The following is a 17,787-nucleotide window of genomic DNA, read 5'->3' on the forward strand; positions in this document are numbered from 1 at the left end:
GGGCAATGGACCCCTCTGGCAATCCGATGAAGCCTATGGACCCTTTCTCTGAAGAACGTTTTTAAATGCGTGAAATAAAATAGGAAACTAATGATACTCGATTTTTAAAATTTTGTTAAAAACAAAAAACAAAAAACAAAAAAAAAACAACTTCCATCTTAAAACCAACACCGTGTATTGGCTCCGTGACAGAATAGCCGTGAGGGCTAGGCAATGGGGGGTTAAATGGCTCGCCTAGGGGCCTAGGGTCACGCGGAGAAACCAATTATATTGTAATGAAGTTGTTAAAAAAGAATTAAGTTCACAGGAGGGGCTCCTTGGAAATGCTTGTTATAAGATGTGATTTTAGAATGTTGAGATTTGCCGGTAAATGCATGTCTAATTGTCTAATCTATGTTGATTTTAATTAAACAAACAAACAAAACTTCCTTTAGAAGAGAAAAACAAACCTCCCAAAAAGAAATGGTTTGAGGTAGAGTTGGAAAAATCTTGAATCCCTTGCCTGACCAATCAAGAGGGTGCCAGCCATCAGGCTTGCAATATGGGATACAAGAGTGCCTGGATTGTCGGGTCCTAGTAACGAGTTAATTATTGATTAATAATAATATATTAGGTTGGTTACGGCAGACCTCTTTACTCTGGGCTGAGCAAGCAGATTTGCAGCGATTCTGCAGGTGGATAAATCGATCCCTCCCAGGATTTGCATTCTCAGCTGTTAAGATTCCTCCCCACCCCACCCCTCGGGCCCTCAATGAATCCATTTTGAGTGTTGGGAACGGGAAGACATCCGTTTAGGAACTAGCCACGTGAGTATGTCGCCCCGCGGGGAGGAGAACAGAGACCATGCTCCTCCGCCTAGTGCGGCCCCTGCTCTGCTCTGGGAAAGTGGGGGGCTCACGGTGGCGGCTGGCCGGCACGCGTGCCTCGGAGACAGGTTCGGAAGCGGACTTTGAGAGGGGTGGGGCGGCCGCGGAGGAATCCGATCCCGAGGTGTGCGGGGGCGGGGTCAGTGCCCTCGGCAGTGGAGAGGAGCTAGCCGGGGTTCAGAGCCTGACCGGCCAGAAGGGGCGGAGGGTACGCGCGCTTGGCATTCCTGGTGCAGCCGTGCTGTACACACGGTGATAGGCTCTCTTCCTCTCCCTCCCCGACTTAACAGACGGGTACATTGCTCTCCTCGCCGAGGCTCCTTCTCCAAACATGCCTTGCCGAACGCAGCCTCCCTCCCTCCTCTAACACACACACAGAGGCATGCCCATCTTCCCCCAATACTTACACAACCCCCTCCTGCCCTCTCTAAACGCATTCCCACGTACATAGCTGCAGCCTCTCTTCCTCCGCAACACACACACACACACAGACGCACACGCGCGCACACACACAACACACAACCACACGCACAGGCATCCTCTCGTCATCCTTAGCCCTCTCTAGAGGGGACCAGTGTTGGAGATGGCTAGTTGGCTCAGTGGAGAGCAAGCCAGACCTAGAGATAGAATTCCCGTCTTAGATTCCAATGTTCAGACGCTTCCAGGCTGAGTGACCCCGGGCAGGTCCTCTAAACCCCCACTGCCTTCAAACTACTACACAGTATTGATTCTAAGAGGGAAGGTTAGGATTGTTTTTGGTTTTTTGTTTGTTTGTTTGTTTTTTAAGGTGTAACATTTTCCTGAAAAAAATCTACCAGCAAGAGCTAGGACATTCTTACAAAGAACACCTTTCCTTACATTTTCTTTAGGGCTCATCAAACTTTATGAATGCAGTTTTTTTGTTTTTTGGTTTTGTGTGTGGTTTGTTTTGTAAAAAGGTCTACTGTTTTACATTGTATTTACATTAACTCTTTCACTCTAAAGGCTTTTACCCTCTTATTTTTGGTAGCAGTAGCAGCAATGGAAAAGAAATTACTGTTGGTTGATGTTGATGCTGGAGTGGATGATGCTGCTGCCTTAATGATAGCCCTGGCAGCCCCTAATGTTGAGATCCTGGGGATCACTTGCTGTTTCGGGAATACTGAAGTGGAAAATGTGTGTAAAAATGTCCTTCGTGTGTTAAAAAAGTGCAACCATTTACAGGTAACTTTTTTTCTGTCTTGTCTTTTTTTAAAAAAAAAAAAAACCCTTAACTTCTGAGTATTGGCTCCTTGGTGAAGAGTGGTAAGGGTGGGCAATAGGGGTCAAGTGACTTGCCCAGGGTCACACAGCTGGGAAGTGTCTGAGGCTGGATTTGAATCAATAGGACCTCCCGTCTCTAGGCCTGACTCTCAATCCACTGAGCTACCCCGCTCTTGTGAGTCTTAATGTTGCCCACTAACCAATATGTTAATAGACAGTTATTAATTGCCTTCTGTGTTGAAGTAGGGATAAAGAGACTCAAAGAGAAACAGCCCCTTCTCCTCTCCTACCAGGAGCTGGAGATAGAAATAGAACAGTCCTCTTTTCCCTGGAGAAGCTTACAATTTAATGAAGAAAGATAATCCAGAAAAGGAAGATGACAGGGAGGGAATCAAGAGAAGGAAGTGAGTGTGGTGTATGATGAAGTCCAAAGTAGTAAAACTCAATGCGAAATGAAGAGATAGCTGGCCTGGGCACCCTTCCTAAATAAAGATTCTGGGAGGCCATGATTTATAACCGAGTTTAGTTTCTTTTGTTTGTTTGTTTGTCTTTTTAATTAATTTTTTTTTTCAATCAGCAAACATCTCCATCTGGAAAATAATGTATGACATAAGGAAGTCATTTTAGTAACATTATTAGAAAAAAATACAATTTAATCCCTTTTTTTTTAATTAAGAAAATTTTAAGTGGGTCTCCCTCTCACCTCTAGGCTAGGATACATTTCCTGGAATATACTCTATATACACTCATGATCATGATCCGATCCCATTCCTCATCCACCCAAGAAATGATCTGCTTATTTTTAATGACATAGGCCAGCGCCCCACCTCCTCAGGCCACCCAGGTCCCCCTGTTGCTGAGGATTTACAGTGTTCAAAAACCCTCCTTAGTGTGGGTTGGATCAGTTCTGCCCACTGTCAGCCCCCTCCCCCAAGCTCCAGAGATTCCCTCTGCCTCAGGCTCCCCAATAGCCCATGGTACCCCCATTCACCAGCATGATCTGGTCTTTACAGTGGCACAATTTCATAGGTGAAATTAAAAATAATAATAATAAGGGGGCAGCTGGGTAGCTCAGTGGATTGAGAGTCAGGCCTGTAGACTGGAGGTCCTAGGTTCAAATCAAACCTCAGACACTTCCCAGCTGTATGACCCTAGGCAAGTCACTTAACCCCCATTGCCTAGTCTTTATCACTCTTCTGACAGAAGGTAAGTGTTTTAAAAAATAACAAATAAAATAATAACAATAATAATAATTGGGTCAGTCTGACTCTTCTTCCTTATTAAAAACATTTCATTTCAGATTCCAGTTTACCAAGGCGCTTCGTCCCCTCTACTTAATACGATGAAAAATGATTATTTCTACGGAACAGATGGCTTAGGGGATGTACCTGATGCCGAGGCTCCAGGACTGGACCAAGTACAGCATGAACACGCTGTGGCTGCCATGATCAGGATCATCAGTGAGAGGCCTAACCAGGTGAGAATGTCATGGCATTGGGCACTGCAGATGGATAAGTCAATAAGAAGAGATGTCTAGAAGTCCAAGACCAACAGGACTCTGCCCCATTTTTGTGGCCCAGTTCAGAAGGGCCACTTGCAAAGTGGAGCACGTCCAGAGAGGGCTGAAGGAGGGAGTCAAGGACCTTGAGATGATGGGTCACAATGGAATGACCTGGGGATGTTTAATCTGCAGAAAGGGGGGAAAGGGGGCAAGATAGCTTTCTATTTTATTTATTTATTTTTTTAACCCTTGTACTTCGGTGTATTGTCTCATAGGTGGAAGATTGGTAAGGGTGGGCAATGGGGGTCAAGTGACTTGCCCAGGGTCACAAAGCTGGGAAGTGGCTGAGGCCGGATTTGAACCCAGGACCTCCTGTCTCTAGGCCTGATTCTCATTCCACTGAGCTACCCAGCTGCCCCAAGATAGCTTTCTAGAAGTTTTTAAAGAGGATAAAACTACAGTAAATGGATGAAATTTAAATGGAAACATATTTTTGCTTTATCGTAAGAAAAATTTCACAATGAGAATTATTGCCTAATGATTGCCTTTTTTTTTTTTTGCTTATTGAAATTAACCTTGCTTTCAAGGTCTCCTATATTAATATAGTTAACTAGAGTCAGCTGTAAAGGCCCGTGTTGAAACAATTAAACAAATAAACAAAGAAAAAAACAGGTTAGGGAATTCCTCTTTACTGGAAGTCTTCCAGTAGAGCCTAGATGTTCAACTTGAAAGGAGTAATGTAGGGGGCAGCTGTGTGGCTTGGTGGATTGAGAGCCAGGCCTAGAGATGGAAGGTCCTGGATTCAAATGTGCCTTCAGACATTTCCTAGTTGTGGGACCCCTATTGCCAATCCCTTACCGCTCATCATCTGCCTTGGAACCAATACACGGTATTGATTCTAAAAAGGAAGGTAAGGGTTTAAAAAAAAAAGTCGTAATATAGATGGGATTGGTAATTTGGGTAAGGGGTTGCAGTACATAAATTCTTTGGTCCCTGCTTACTCAAAGATTTTATAATTCTCTGACTAATTTTAATAAAATATAGAGAAGTGTGACTTTGTATTTTGCAGGTAACTCTGGTTGCCACTGGGCCTTTGACTAATCTAGCTCTGGCAGTGAAAATGGACCCCAAGTTTCCTAAGAAAATTAAAAATATGTCTATAATGGGAGGCAATATGTACTGTAAGTAGTTATATTATTTATATATTTAATATATATTATATATTTAATATATATTTATGTATTTAATATATATATTATACCTAGAAATATAACTATTTTATTGTTATATATAAAATATATAACTATTATATCTAGAAATATAACTACTATAAGTAGACAATAAAAAGGATATAGTTTGCTACCTTTTGGACAGATAATGTATTTTCTCCAGTTTCATTATCACCACCATTCATCATCAAACATTTAAGTGTTTACTATGTGTTGGGCATAATGCTAAGTTGGGTATACAAAGAAAGGTAAAACCACAGATTTTGCACTCAAGAAAAATCACATTTCAATTCCAATTTCAGAAATTAGTTTGGCTTTCTTGACCTTTAGAGAGAAGTTAATTTACCCTTAAGTATAAACATTTACCAAATGATTTAAAATGTGTATCCCTTTATTTTCTCTACTCTTTCTTTAAACACTGCTTAAATAAAATTTGCCTTTTTAATGTTTTTAATGTAATAAATTACATTAATGTTTTAATGTAAAAACTATTTTTTAACATTTTTTTTATTTTGAGTTCCAAATTCTCTCCCTCTCTTCCCTCCTCCCTCCTTGAAAAGGCCAGCATTTTGATATAAATTATACATGTGCAGTCATGCAAAACTTATTTCCATAATAGCTATGTTTTAAGAGAAAATACAAAAAAAAGAAAAGTATTTTTTTTAAAATATGCTTTGATCTGCATTCAGACTCCATCAGCTCTTTTTCTGAAGGTATAACATTTTTCATTAAAAGTCCTTTGGGATTGTCTTAGATTATTATATTGCCAAGAATAGCTAAGTTGTTCATAGCTGATCATCACACAATATTGCTGTTGCTGTGTACAATGTTCTCCTGGTTCTGCTTGCTTCACTTTGCATCAGGACATCTAAGTCTTTCCAGGTTTTTCAGAAATCACCCTGCTCATTTCTTACAGCACAACAGTATTCCATGGCAATCATATACCACAACTTATTCAGCCATTCCTGAATTATAGGCAATCCTTCCATTTCTAATTCTTTGGCACCACAAAAAAAAAAAAAAGGAGCTGCTATGTTTTTCTACATATAGGTCCCGTTTTGTGTTTTTTATCTGTGTGGGGTACACATCTAGCCATGGTATATCTGCATCATAGGGTACCCTTTGGACACAGTTCCAAATTGCTCTACAGAATGGTTGGATCAGTCTCATCATTAGTGTGTTAGTGTTCCCATTTCCCCATATCTCCGCCACCATTTTCTTTTTCTTTTTTTTTTTTTTTTTCATATTAGCCAATCTGATAAGTGTGAGGTAGCATCTTGGAGTTGTTTTCACTCTCATCTCTCTCTCATTAATAGTGTTTTAGAGCATTTTTTTCGTATGACTTTAGATAGCTTTGATTATTTCATCTGAAAACTGCCTGTTCATGTCCTTTGGCCATTCATTGGTTGAAGAAGGACTCGGAGTTTTGTAAATTTGACTCACTATATTTGAGACCTTTATTAGAAAAACTTTCTATAAAAATTTCCCTCACCTTTTTGTTTTCCTTCTAGTTTTGGCTACATTAGTTTTGTTTGTGCAAAACCTTTTTAATTTAATGTCATCAAAATTATCCAGTTTATATCTTGTAATGCCCTCTATCTCTTTTTTGGTCATAAATTCTCCCTATCCATAGATCTAACAGGTAAACTATTCCATTTTTCTCTAATTTGCTTATGATATCCCCTTTTATGTCTAAATCATGAGTCCATTTTGCCCTTAATTTAGTATACTGTATAAGATGTGGATCTCTACCTGGCTTCTGCCAAGCTACTTTCCAGTTGTATAAAATAGTGAATTCTAGTCCCCATAGCTTGGGTCTTTGCATTTATCGATACTAGATTACTGTGGTCATTTACTACTATGTGTTGTGTTATTAATATAATTTTCAATTAATAGTTTACTATTAAGAATGACTATAAAGCTTGAGTCCTTTCAAAGCCCATTTATTTTGACTCAGTAGAAGTAGGAAGAAACCAGTGGGAAGAGAAGAGGCAAAGACGTCGTAGCCCTCTAATGGCTAGTCCGTCCTCGAGGTCTCGCCCTTTAGGCTCCCCAGACCCCCCACGCCTTCCGCTGTTCCCAGACTCTAGATGCCCCACCAGTGACTTAATGAAGAGGGAATTCCTTACTCCATTGTTCAGTGGGGAGAGAGGAGAGGGAGATCCCTTTCTGCTCTGCCAAAATTAAAGAACTGGAGAGGTGATTTTGGAGTGGAGATAACTTCCAAAGATAATCTGAAACCAGAATTCTGATCTCCTTTTCCAACAAAAACGCTTTCATAAACGAGAGCTATATATGCTGCTATGACTCTATATTTCATTTTTGGATTCAATTTTATTTTATATTAAGTTCCCCATGCTCTCCATTTCCCCTTCTCTTCTCCTCCGCATTAAGAAAAAAAAAAAGAAAAACAAAGTCAGTTATAAATATATATAATCAGGCAAAACAAATTTCCAAAATTAGACTTTATACATTTTTAAGGATATTATGGGTTAAGTAGGTTTCAGAGGCTGTTCTGAGATCCCGATGAACATCTATATCATTGTTTCTATAGGAAAATAATTGAGTACTAAAGAACTAACTCATTCCTGAGCTTTCTCTGAACAACCAGTTACTGGAGTTCTTCCTTTCTGGAGTTTATTTCTGTTTTTATTTTATTTATTAATTGGACACTGAAAAGATATAAAATCCAGTGAATGATTATGTTTTTGTCTTTTTTTCCCCCCTGTGTATTTCATTAGCAAGAGGAAACATTGATATCTGTGCAGAATTCAATTTCGCAGCAGACCCAGAGGCAGCTTACGTTGTCTTAAATGAATATACTTGTCCGACTTTTATTACAACCTGGGAATTTGCATGTTTGCACGCTATACCTTGGGTAAGATATATATTTAAGTTGTTAGATATGCATTGTCCCCTTCCATTTCTGAAATGTGTAATGGCATCTCTTTCATGGTAGAAAAAAGAAGTCAGCCTCTTAGTTAATACCCAGGCCGAGCTTCGAATCCTCAAATACTACAAATCAGAACTTTCACTATGGCTCTGTTGATTGTCCAAAATTTAGGATTGAGAACATTTAATAATGCAGATTAAATGTAAAAATGTGTCTTGCAGTATATTGTTTCCCCTTGAGCTGGTTGTTAAACACTTAATCAGGCATTATCCCTCATGGCTACTGGACTAATGAATGTTCCTAGGATTTGATTTTTTAAAAGCCATACATATTCAGTTATTACCATGTCTTCAGATGGCCACATACAGTCATGTTTGCACTTATAGGAAAGGCTTCTCTAGAGTAGTAGTAAACATAGTTTCTTTGTGGATAAAGAGCGAGGTCTAGAGATGGGAGGTTGTGGGTTCAGATTTGGCCTCAGATACCTCTTGACCTTGGAAGAGTCATTTATCCCCCATTACCTAGCCTTTACTGCTCTTTTGCCTTAGAACCACTATCTAAGAGAGAAGATAAGGGTTTGATAAAATTAATGTACAATAATATTATTATATTTACCTATAATAATATGATTCTATATATAATATTCACTGTATTACATGTGATATTGTATTTGCATGTAATAAATGTAGCATAGTATATAATAATAAATATATTGTATAATAATGATTATGTTTATATAATAACTGTTATAGAATGAGGTTATATTATAACTAATAAATACATTATATTATTAATTATATTGTTTATATTATACATACATTTATATAATATTGTATATTTATATTAATATATAGTATATGTATTTATATACATATATTTTATATAATATAATAACAATACAATGAAGTGGGTTAAATAAAATAATAAATTAAAATAAAGTTCAAAATGCACACAAATATTAGAGAAAAAAGTTTTAAATAAATTTTTAAAATTGAAATGGAGATATTAATTCATATATACTTCAAATTTTATGGTATTTTTAACTAGAGTTTTATAGCATTTCCTTACTGAAATTGTATAAAGTTGTTCTCTATGTTCTCTTTTCTAGTTTTCTAGTTCATGTTTCCTCATGTTTTTTCTGAACTATTCCTATTCATCACCCCTTATAACACAATAAAATGCCCTTTAAAAAAAGCAAACCTCTATAGGCAACTAAGTAGCCCAGTGGATGGAGAGCCAGGCTCAGAGACAGGAGGACCATGGTTCAAATTTGGCCTCGGATAACTTTCTATTTGTGTGACCCTTGGCAAATCACTTCACTCTGCCTCCGTTTCCCCATCTATAAAAGAGCTGGAGAAGGAAATGACAAGCCTCCGCAGTACCTTTTGCCAGGAAAATCCCAAACAGGCTCCTGAAGAGTCAGATGAGACTGAAAGAGACAAAATCTTTGAGAAGGGCTGAAGGGGTGAACCTGAAAGCCCGGAGCCTTTGATCATAGCAGTCCTACCGCCCTGGAGACACCATTGATCCAGGCATGCCTGAAGACTTTGACTTTAGGGAAGACTCCATGCACTTCTGACACTTTATTATTATTCTCTGCTCCGTTGCCTCAATTTGTTGCTTTAATGTTACATCAGTTAAAATACAGCATGAGGCAGAAAAAGGGACTGGGGGAAGAAACTCCAAGTTCTTAAAGCAGCTAGACAGCCTTCTCTGCACGTTGAGCCATTTTTTTCAGTCGTATCCAACGCCATTTGAGGTTTTCTTGGCAAAAATACTGGACTGGTTGGCCATTTCCCTCCCCAGCTCATTTTACAGGGGAAGAAACGGAGTCAAAAAGGGGTGAAGTGACTTCCGCCCAGCTAGGAAGCTTCCGAAGCCAAATCCGTACTCCAGAAGAGGAGCCGCTTTATCATGGTGTATTGGGGGGAAAAAGAATGAAGAACCCGCGTCCTAAAGAATACTTTTCTTTGTCTACAGGAGTTTTATGAGAAGTGTACTTCCCAAGACAGTGAAAAAGCCAGATTTCTGAAAGAAATCTATGCAGTCACCACAGAAATTCAAAAGCGCCCCATTCCCAAGTTAAGAGCTCTCTACCGGAAACCGGGATTTGTGTCTTGTGATTCCTTCGCCATGGCGATCGCGGTGGATCCCGACGTGGTCACGGAATCCATTTTCTGCGCTGTGTCGGTGGAGCTGACCGGCTCCCACACGCGGGGCATGCTGGTTTTGGACATAGATGATGCACTTCAGAAAGAAAACAAAGTTTCAATCGCAAAAGAGTTGGATATGGAAAAATTCAAAGGTCTGCTGCTCGCTGCTCTGAAATAGTAATGGTAATAATAATAATGCCGGCACAATTTAAGGGACACAAAGCATTGTATTAAGATCATCTCCTTTGATTTGAAATTGTTTCCATTCATCTCCAAAATGATCATTTGTTTAACGAAGGCATTCGGCTAAAAATTATGAGATAATTCTGCTTCAAATAGACACCAAAAAATATTAGAACCAAATTCTAGTTTTATTTCATTTAAGGGAAAATTGTAAACTGGTCACAAATTAAGTTCTGATAAGCCTTTGGTTTGTTGGTGTTTCATGAGTGAGAATGGGTGAGGGTATTTGGGGGAGTTTAAATTATTTTCATATTTCATCGGATTGCCTGGACTTTGGTGGGAGACCTTTGTGGGGTTCTGAAGCTAGGGCTGTGTCTATGCTGGCCTTGGGGCCCAGCGTGCCTGAGGGAATTCATTCATTTAATTCACCTTGTTTTCCTAGAGATGGCATTGTAAAGAACTTTCCAAGGCTGGCTATCCCACCTTAATTTGTTTTGATTTTACTGGTTTAAATTAGAATTCAATTTGTTTCTATGGAAATAACCCTCTGTTTAATAAAAGCTTAAGGACTCACTGCCTAATGTGGTTTTATTATTATTAAATTTATGATTTTATTTATCATAATAAACATTCATTATATTACAATGAATATAATTATATTTATATCATAAATACATTTATTATATTTCATTATGTTTTCATAAATGTGTTTGTTGTAAACACATTTATCACAAATATGATAATTATAAGCATTTATTATATAATGAATGTGAGTATTATATTTATTATATAATAAACACTTATATTATAAACATTTATATTTCATTATATTATAAATATTCTATTTCATATAAACTACTGTTTATTATAAACATACTTATCATATGATAAACATTGTATTATCATAAGTATCACATTTATCATTACAATCATATTTGTTATAAAATAAACAGTCATAGTTATAACAAATATATGTAGTATATTATATTATTGTTTATTATTATAAGCATTATTAAATTTCACTGTTATACATATTCTATTCATTAGTAAATATTCTGTTTCATTATATTATAAATATAATATTTGTCATAAATATAATATTTGTTGTATAATAAACATATGCATTATGTTATCATTAATATTATATTTCTTATACCAAACATTATTATTCCATTTTATTCTATTATAATAATTACTATTATTCTATTTATTATTATTATCTGTGACAGGGTTAGATTCCTTTTCTCTGGTATATCATACTTCCCCATGTAGCAGTATATAACCAACGAATGTAGACTGATTACTCTTATTTTTTTCTTTAAAACACTTACCTTCTGCCTTGGAATCAATGGTGATTCCAAGGCAGAAGACAGGTAAGGACTAGGCATTTAGGGTTATGTGACTTAGCCGGGGACACAGCTGGTGTCTGAGGTCAAATTTGAACCAAGGACATCCTAACTCCAGGCCTGACCCTCTATCCACTGTGCCACCTCGCTGCCTAGACTTATTATTTCTTAGAAAATGAACATATACAAAGGCACTATGTTTCTCTCTTGCTTTATTAATCAACAAACTTGAAAATATTTTTAAAGACATTATCTCCACAAAAATTAATACTGTTATAGCAAATTAATCAGTAAAGAAACTCCCAGGGAGCTCAGATACTCTTGACAAGAAGTTGATAAAATAAAGCTTTTTTTTCCTTTTATTTTTTTAAGAAAGAAAGAAACTCTAAGGAACAAATATACATCCTATCCAAAGTGTTTTAAATGAAAAAAAGTTTTAATTTAATTACAACTTTTATAATTTACAAAGTTGACAAAAGGATTTGAGGTTTTGAATCCAAGATGGAAGGTGAGGGTTTCAGAAAAGAAAGAAAAGAAAAGAAACATTTTTTGACCTAGTACACTTTTTTGGAAACCCTTACCTTTTGACATGGAATCAATACAAAATATTAGTTCCAAGGCAGAAGAACTTAGGTAAGGGCAAGGTATTTGAGATTAAGTGACTTGTCCAGGGTCACCCAGCTGGGAAGTGTCTGAGATCAGATCTTAACCTAGGACCTCCTATCTCAACCTGGTACATTTTTATATCAGTTTAAATTCTTTCTTCAGAGACCTTAGCCCATTTAGCTTTTCTAATATATACTCAATCCTGAAAGCATTACAGTAGGCTGAGAACAGTAACTTAAATGAGAGAGGATGATTGAGGAGAGAACAGGAGCTGATGTTTCTATTATTAGACAGTTATATATGGTTATATTTCTAGACACAATATGGTTATATAGCTATATATATTACATGTATAATATAAGCAATATAATAAAATATAGTTCTATTTATAGTTAATAAGTTATATATTATATATAATATAAAATCTTTCTATTTTTAGATATAATATAGCTATATATTACACGTATAAGTAATATAATGGAATAAATATAGTTATATTTTAGATATAACAGTTATATATTATATGTAATATAAAATAAATAGTTCTATTTCTAGATACAATGTAGCTATATATTACATGCATAAGTAATATAATAAAAGAAATATAGTTATATTTCTTGATACAACAGTTATCTATTATATAATATAAAATAAATCATTCTATTTCTAGATACAATATAACTATATATTACATGCAAAAGTTATATAAAATAAATATAGTTATATTTCTAGATATAAGATATATGATATATAATATAAAATAAATAGTTCTATTTCTAGATATAATTTAGTTATATAGCTACATATATTACATGTACAATGTAAGTAATATAAAATAGATAGTTCTGTTTCTAAATACAATTTAGTTCTATAGCTACATATATTACATATATAAGTAATAAAATAAATATAGTTCTATTTCTAGATATAAGTTATATGTTATATGTAATGTAAAATAAATAGTTCTATTTCTAGATATAGTTATATAGCTGTGTTATATATAATCTATCTGTATATAATGAAATAAATATAGTTCTAAGTATAATAATTTTATGTTATACATGCTTATGTACAATATGTATGTATCATCACATATTGTTATATATTATATACATATAGTTACATATACAGGTATATAGTTACATATGCATACTTATATGTGTATTATATATAATATAACATATATACATATATATATATAATTCTATTTCTAGGGAGGAAAAAAACTTTAGCTTGTTTTGCTTTGGGTAGAAAAGAAGAATGAGTCCTAAATGGGTCTTATTGAGGTAATAATTCTAAAACCAGGCAAGAATATGGTTCTTCAGCCATTCTTTTTTTGAGGTCCCCTTGCAAGCTTCTGCTCCATTCTATTAGAGTCCACAAGTACTGCGTGAGGGAAAACAGCGAGGGAATAAAAGGAAGGGGAGGGCTGAACGGATAGTCCCGCCATTCCACAAAGCCTGATACAAGCCCCAGTGTTCCATGGACTTTGCGCTCAAAGGAGGGCACTGTGGTCCATCTTGGGGAATTATAAAGATTAAAGAAGACACAGTTCTTGCCTTCTTGGAGGACCGTCACTTGGGAACAAGGCTGACCGTTGCCTTTCTGCATGGGGATGGAGGAGTGTTGGAGACAAGCCAAGTTCCTGGTATCAGAAACTCAACGATGGCCATAGAGGAAATAATGATGATCCTACTATTATTTGTATTATTTTTCACATATATTTTATATGTTTATATAGTATATTATTTATATTGCAATATAAATAATAAACAGATAATGCTTCAACATCATGGGGTTGAGGGGGATGGTGCCAGTGGGCAAACAAAGGGAACTCTAGATAAAGCCACGCAGACCAAAGAAGACCAAGAGTTAAGTGACATCGGCAACAACTGGACGGCTTCCTTCTCACTAAGTCAGGTAAAAAGCCTTCCTGAGAACCTCGCAGAGCCTTTCACCTGCCAGCCCTTTCCGTTGCCATGGCCTTTCCATCACCAGGGCCATTCCACTGCCTTCTTCCCTCTTTCAATAAAGCTTGTTCCCTGGCCCTGGAGATTGCCTGAGTCATTCATTCTTTGGACAAGACCCCAATCTTGCCCCTCACATCAACTCCAAGGTTAGCATTTAATCCATTAAGTAATAACCTGATAGAGCTTTGATAGGATAATTCTTATTTCAGTGAGGAAGGAGAAGGAGAGAATACTATAAAAGAAAATCAAAATCATATCCAGAAAAATCAAATCACTAGCCAAGAAAAAAGTTATTTTGTACTAGGACTAGGGATGGGCAAGTTGGTAGCCACCAAGGATGCAACATGAAGTGGGGCATGTTCTGGGACACTCCTGAATAATACTTTCATGAATGGATTCATTCATTGATACGGATAGTCCTTCCAGTGGAACAGAACCATCCACATCAACTCATCCCAGATGACTCTTACTCTTTCCATAAATTGTTCATGGTAGGGTCCATCCAAAATGATATGGTTTTTCCCCTACGTCATTTGATATGTCTTGGATATAAATGGAGCACATGAGCTGCCCATTTATCATCCTTCATTCATGATAAATGGCCAACCCATCTTCCTCTTAAGTGATAGAGTTCTTCTATGTACAGAAGTATTTATAGAGCTTTTTTTGTGGTGGTGAAGAATTGGAAACTAAGGAGGGGCCCACCAATGGGGGAATGGCTGAGCAAATTATGGCATATGAATATAATGAAATGCTATTGTACCATAAGAAATAAAGATATTTTAGAGAAACCTGGGGGGAAAAATATTTGGACTGATGTAGAGTGAAGTGAGCAGAAGAGTGAGAGCAATTTATAATACATCAGTAAAGGTGTAAAAAAAATCAGTTTTGAAATGTTCAATAGCTCTGAAAAATGCAATAATCAATCACGATCCCAAAGCTGATGACAAAGAAGGCTACCAGCTCCTCACAGAGAGATCATGGACTAAATATGCAGAATGAGATACATTTTTGGACACTACTATTTTGAGAATTTGTTTTGCTTAAGTATGTGTATTTGTTACAAGAGTTTTATTTTTTCTTTTTCTGTGGTGAATGAAGGGAATACAAAGAGTGAAAATAAAAGCTTGGTAATTGAAAAAATAATTACAAAAATTTTTAAAGAGTAGAATAAGTAGAAAAAAATTCTTCTGCTTTGGGGAGATGGTTGGGATTATTATAATTGCTGTGCTATTATCCAGAAGCAATTTAATCCACTTTCCTTCTCCTATTTAATTATGAGCCCAGTTCATTGTCCATCTTCTCTCTCTCTCTCACATAAACACACACACACACACACACACATGCACATGCACACAGCACACACAGAGTGATAGATTAGCTCAGTGGATTGTCCACTTAATTGTATATCTTAGTCTGGATAATAAATATTTTTCATCCTCTTTGTTTTCCCTGCATGTATACTTAGGCTAAACTCTGCAGAGTGATTATAGATACTCTACAGAAGACTGTAATGTTTGGGGCTTGATGTAATGAGAAAAATATCACCTACAGGATAGACAGGAGGATCTTGAGAAACTCATGATCTCATCCTTCTTCCAATTTGATACTGTGCTGGGCATTCTCCATAATAGTAGCAAACACTTCTCTTTGAGCAATGTTTCTTTGCCTTATGCATTTTTTTGAGTTACTATCTATTTTTGTTTTTATATATAATAAAATGTAATATGTAACATATAATACATATGATTTGTTATATATAAAAATGTAAAATTGTTATAGATATGTAAAAATATTTTTATATATAATGAAATGTAATATGTAACATAATATAATATATATGATTTGTTATAACAACCCCATTTCCCAGAAGGCAAATAATATGATGTAGGTTGTACTAATATTATTGTGTAATATGTACTACCCCCTTCCTTATGTTGTAAAACAAAACATATATTGCTTACATGAGACAAAAATTCATAGAGATCTTGAAATAAAGAAGTATACGTTTCAATAACTCCATCAGTTCCTTCTAGGGTGGTGGATATCCTTTTTCATCATAAATCCCTTGGAGTTAGCCTGGATCCTTACCTTGTTATAACAGTTAAGTCTCTCACAGTTGATCAACATACCTTATTGTTGTTACTCCGTACAATGTTCTCCTGGTTCTGCTCACTTCCCTTTGCTTTCCGGGTTTTTTGTGATCATCTTCTTCATTATTTCATATGGCACAATAGTGCTCCATTACAATCATATACCACAACTTGTCCAGCCATTCCCAATTGATGGACATCCCTTCGGTTTCCAGTTCTTTGCCACATATTATTTCTTTTCCTTTGTCATTAATTTTATTATTGAAAAAGTAATTTATGTTGTTAAATTTCTCAAGGAATCTTATTTTAATACATGCAGGAGAGGCCTCTTGCTGGAGCACAGTTATTTAGGTGCCATGTTCTTCTCCTGAATCAAATGCTTTTCAGAACTAAAATATCTACAGGTATGTCTTATATTCTCTGCACCTTTCAGTCAATTTGGTGATTGTTAAGATGTAATTGCTGTCAAATTCTGTCCTTATACTTTAATTGAGGATACCCTAGATCAGTGATTCCCAAAGTGGGCCCTACCACCCCCTGGTGGGTGCTGCAGCGATCCAGGGAAGCAGTGATGGCCACAGGTGCATTTATCATTCCTATTAATTGCTATTAAAATTTAAAAACAATTAATTTCCAGGGGGCTAAGTAATATTTTTTCTGGAAAGGGGGCGGTAGGCCAAAAAAGTTTGGGAACCACTGATTTACCACATCAAGGAAACCAAAATAGGTTATTAGGCAAAAACAACTTGATATCCTTACTTCAGAGAGAGATAGGACTTCCAAGGGCAATACCCACTTAGCATGGAAGTTTGTGTCCAAAACAAAGGAGAGTAAATAGTGATGGGAAGTGATGGATATGTGCTTAAATAAAATTTAGTTAAAACTTCCCATAGCAAGAGCATTTAGGGATGAAACCATAATTATGACTAATGGGCAAAAAGAAATGGAGAAGATCTGGAAAAAAATTTTTTTCCTTAAAAATTTTTAAACCCTTGACTTCAAAAACAGAATGGCAAGGGCTAGGTGATTGGGGTTAAGTATCTCAGGCCACAGGGACACACAGCTAGAAAGTGTCAGAGGTCAGTCTTGAACCCAGGTCCTCCTGACTCTAGGCCTGGCACTCCATTCACTGCACCACCCAGCTGGCCCTGCAAAGATTTTTCTAACCCTTAATTTCCTCAGTTTATAAGAGTATATTGTCTATGTTTGGGCACTAATATCTTGGACCCCCAATGTGTAGAATGAAGAAACAGAAAGGGATTCAACAAAACAAAGATAGACTAAACAAGAAGACACAGAAATCTCTTTTAGAGGAAGCATGATTTTGCAGGTTTCAAGACACTGGTTCTTCTTCAAATAGTTGATATTGGAGAGAATACCAGCCATTTAGGAAAAAAATATCAAACTCTTATTAGCAAAAACAATGGCCAAGAAAATATCAATAAATTATTGACCCACATGCCTCCAACATTTTAAAGAAAATAACATCTGTATAGATATCTGACTTGTAAATTACTTCCACCTCATAACCAGTCATTTCCTATCAAGTAAAATAGAATCAAAGAAGCAATGCTCCCTGGTGGACTGGGAGCCAATCTCAGTGAGGAAAACCAGAGCATCCTCTGACATATGTTGACTAAATGTCCTTGGCCAATCACTTACTGTCTCTTAGTCTAGGACGAAGGCCACCATTATGACATCTCAG

At 36.3% G+C, this 17,787-nt stretch overlaps 1 protein-coding gene across 1 annotated transcript; it reads left to right on the plus strand.

The window, feature by feature from the left end:
- The first annotated feature begins 709 nt into the window (after positions 1-709).
- On the plus strand, positions 710-10,639 carry LOC123239722 (inosine-uridine preferring nucleoside hydrolase-like). Its single transcript, XM_044667016.1, has 6 exons — positions 710-942; positions 1,851-2,069; positions 3,409-3,585; positions 4,679-4,790; positions 7,580-7,716; positions 9,712-10,639. Exons 1-6 carry the CDS (start codon positions 844-846, stop codon positions 10,060-10,062), a joined length of 1,095 nt encoding a protein of 364 aa, XP_044522951.1. The 5' UTR covers positions 710-843; the 3' UTR covers positions 10,063-10,639.
- The last annotated feature ends 7,148 nt before the right edge of the window (positions 10,640-17,787 follow it).

Source organism: Gracilinanus agilis, chromosome 3, assembly GCF_016433145.1.
Source record: "Gracilinanus agilis isolate LMUSP501 chromosome 3, AgileGrace, whole genome shotgun sequence".
In the NCBI taxonomy this organism is placed as follows: domain Eukaryota; kingdom Metazoa; phylum Chordata; class Mammalia; order Didelphimorphia; family Didelphidae; genus Gracilinanus; species Gracilinanus agilis.

What these genes read in the sequence shown, in the direction of transcription:
- LOC123239722 (XM_044667016.1), top strand. Translation starts at nt 844, where the DNA reads ATGCTCCTCCGCCTAGTGCGGCCCCTGCTCTGCTCTGGGAAAGTGGGG. An exon ending in CCTCGGAGACAGGTTCGGAA is followed by an intron (nt 943 to 1,850) that starts GCGGACTTTGAG and finishes TTCACTCTAAAG; the next exon opens with GCTTTTACCCTCTTATTTTT. An exon ending in AAAAGTGCAACCATTTACAG is followed by an intron (nt 2,070 to 3,408) that starts GTAACTTTTTTT and finishes ATTTCATTTCAG; the next exon opens with ATTCCAGTTTACCAAGGCGC.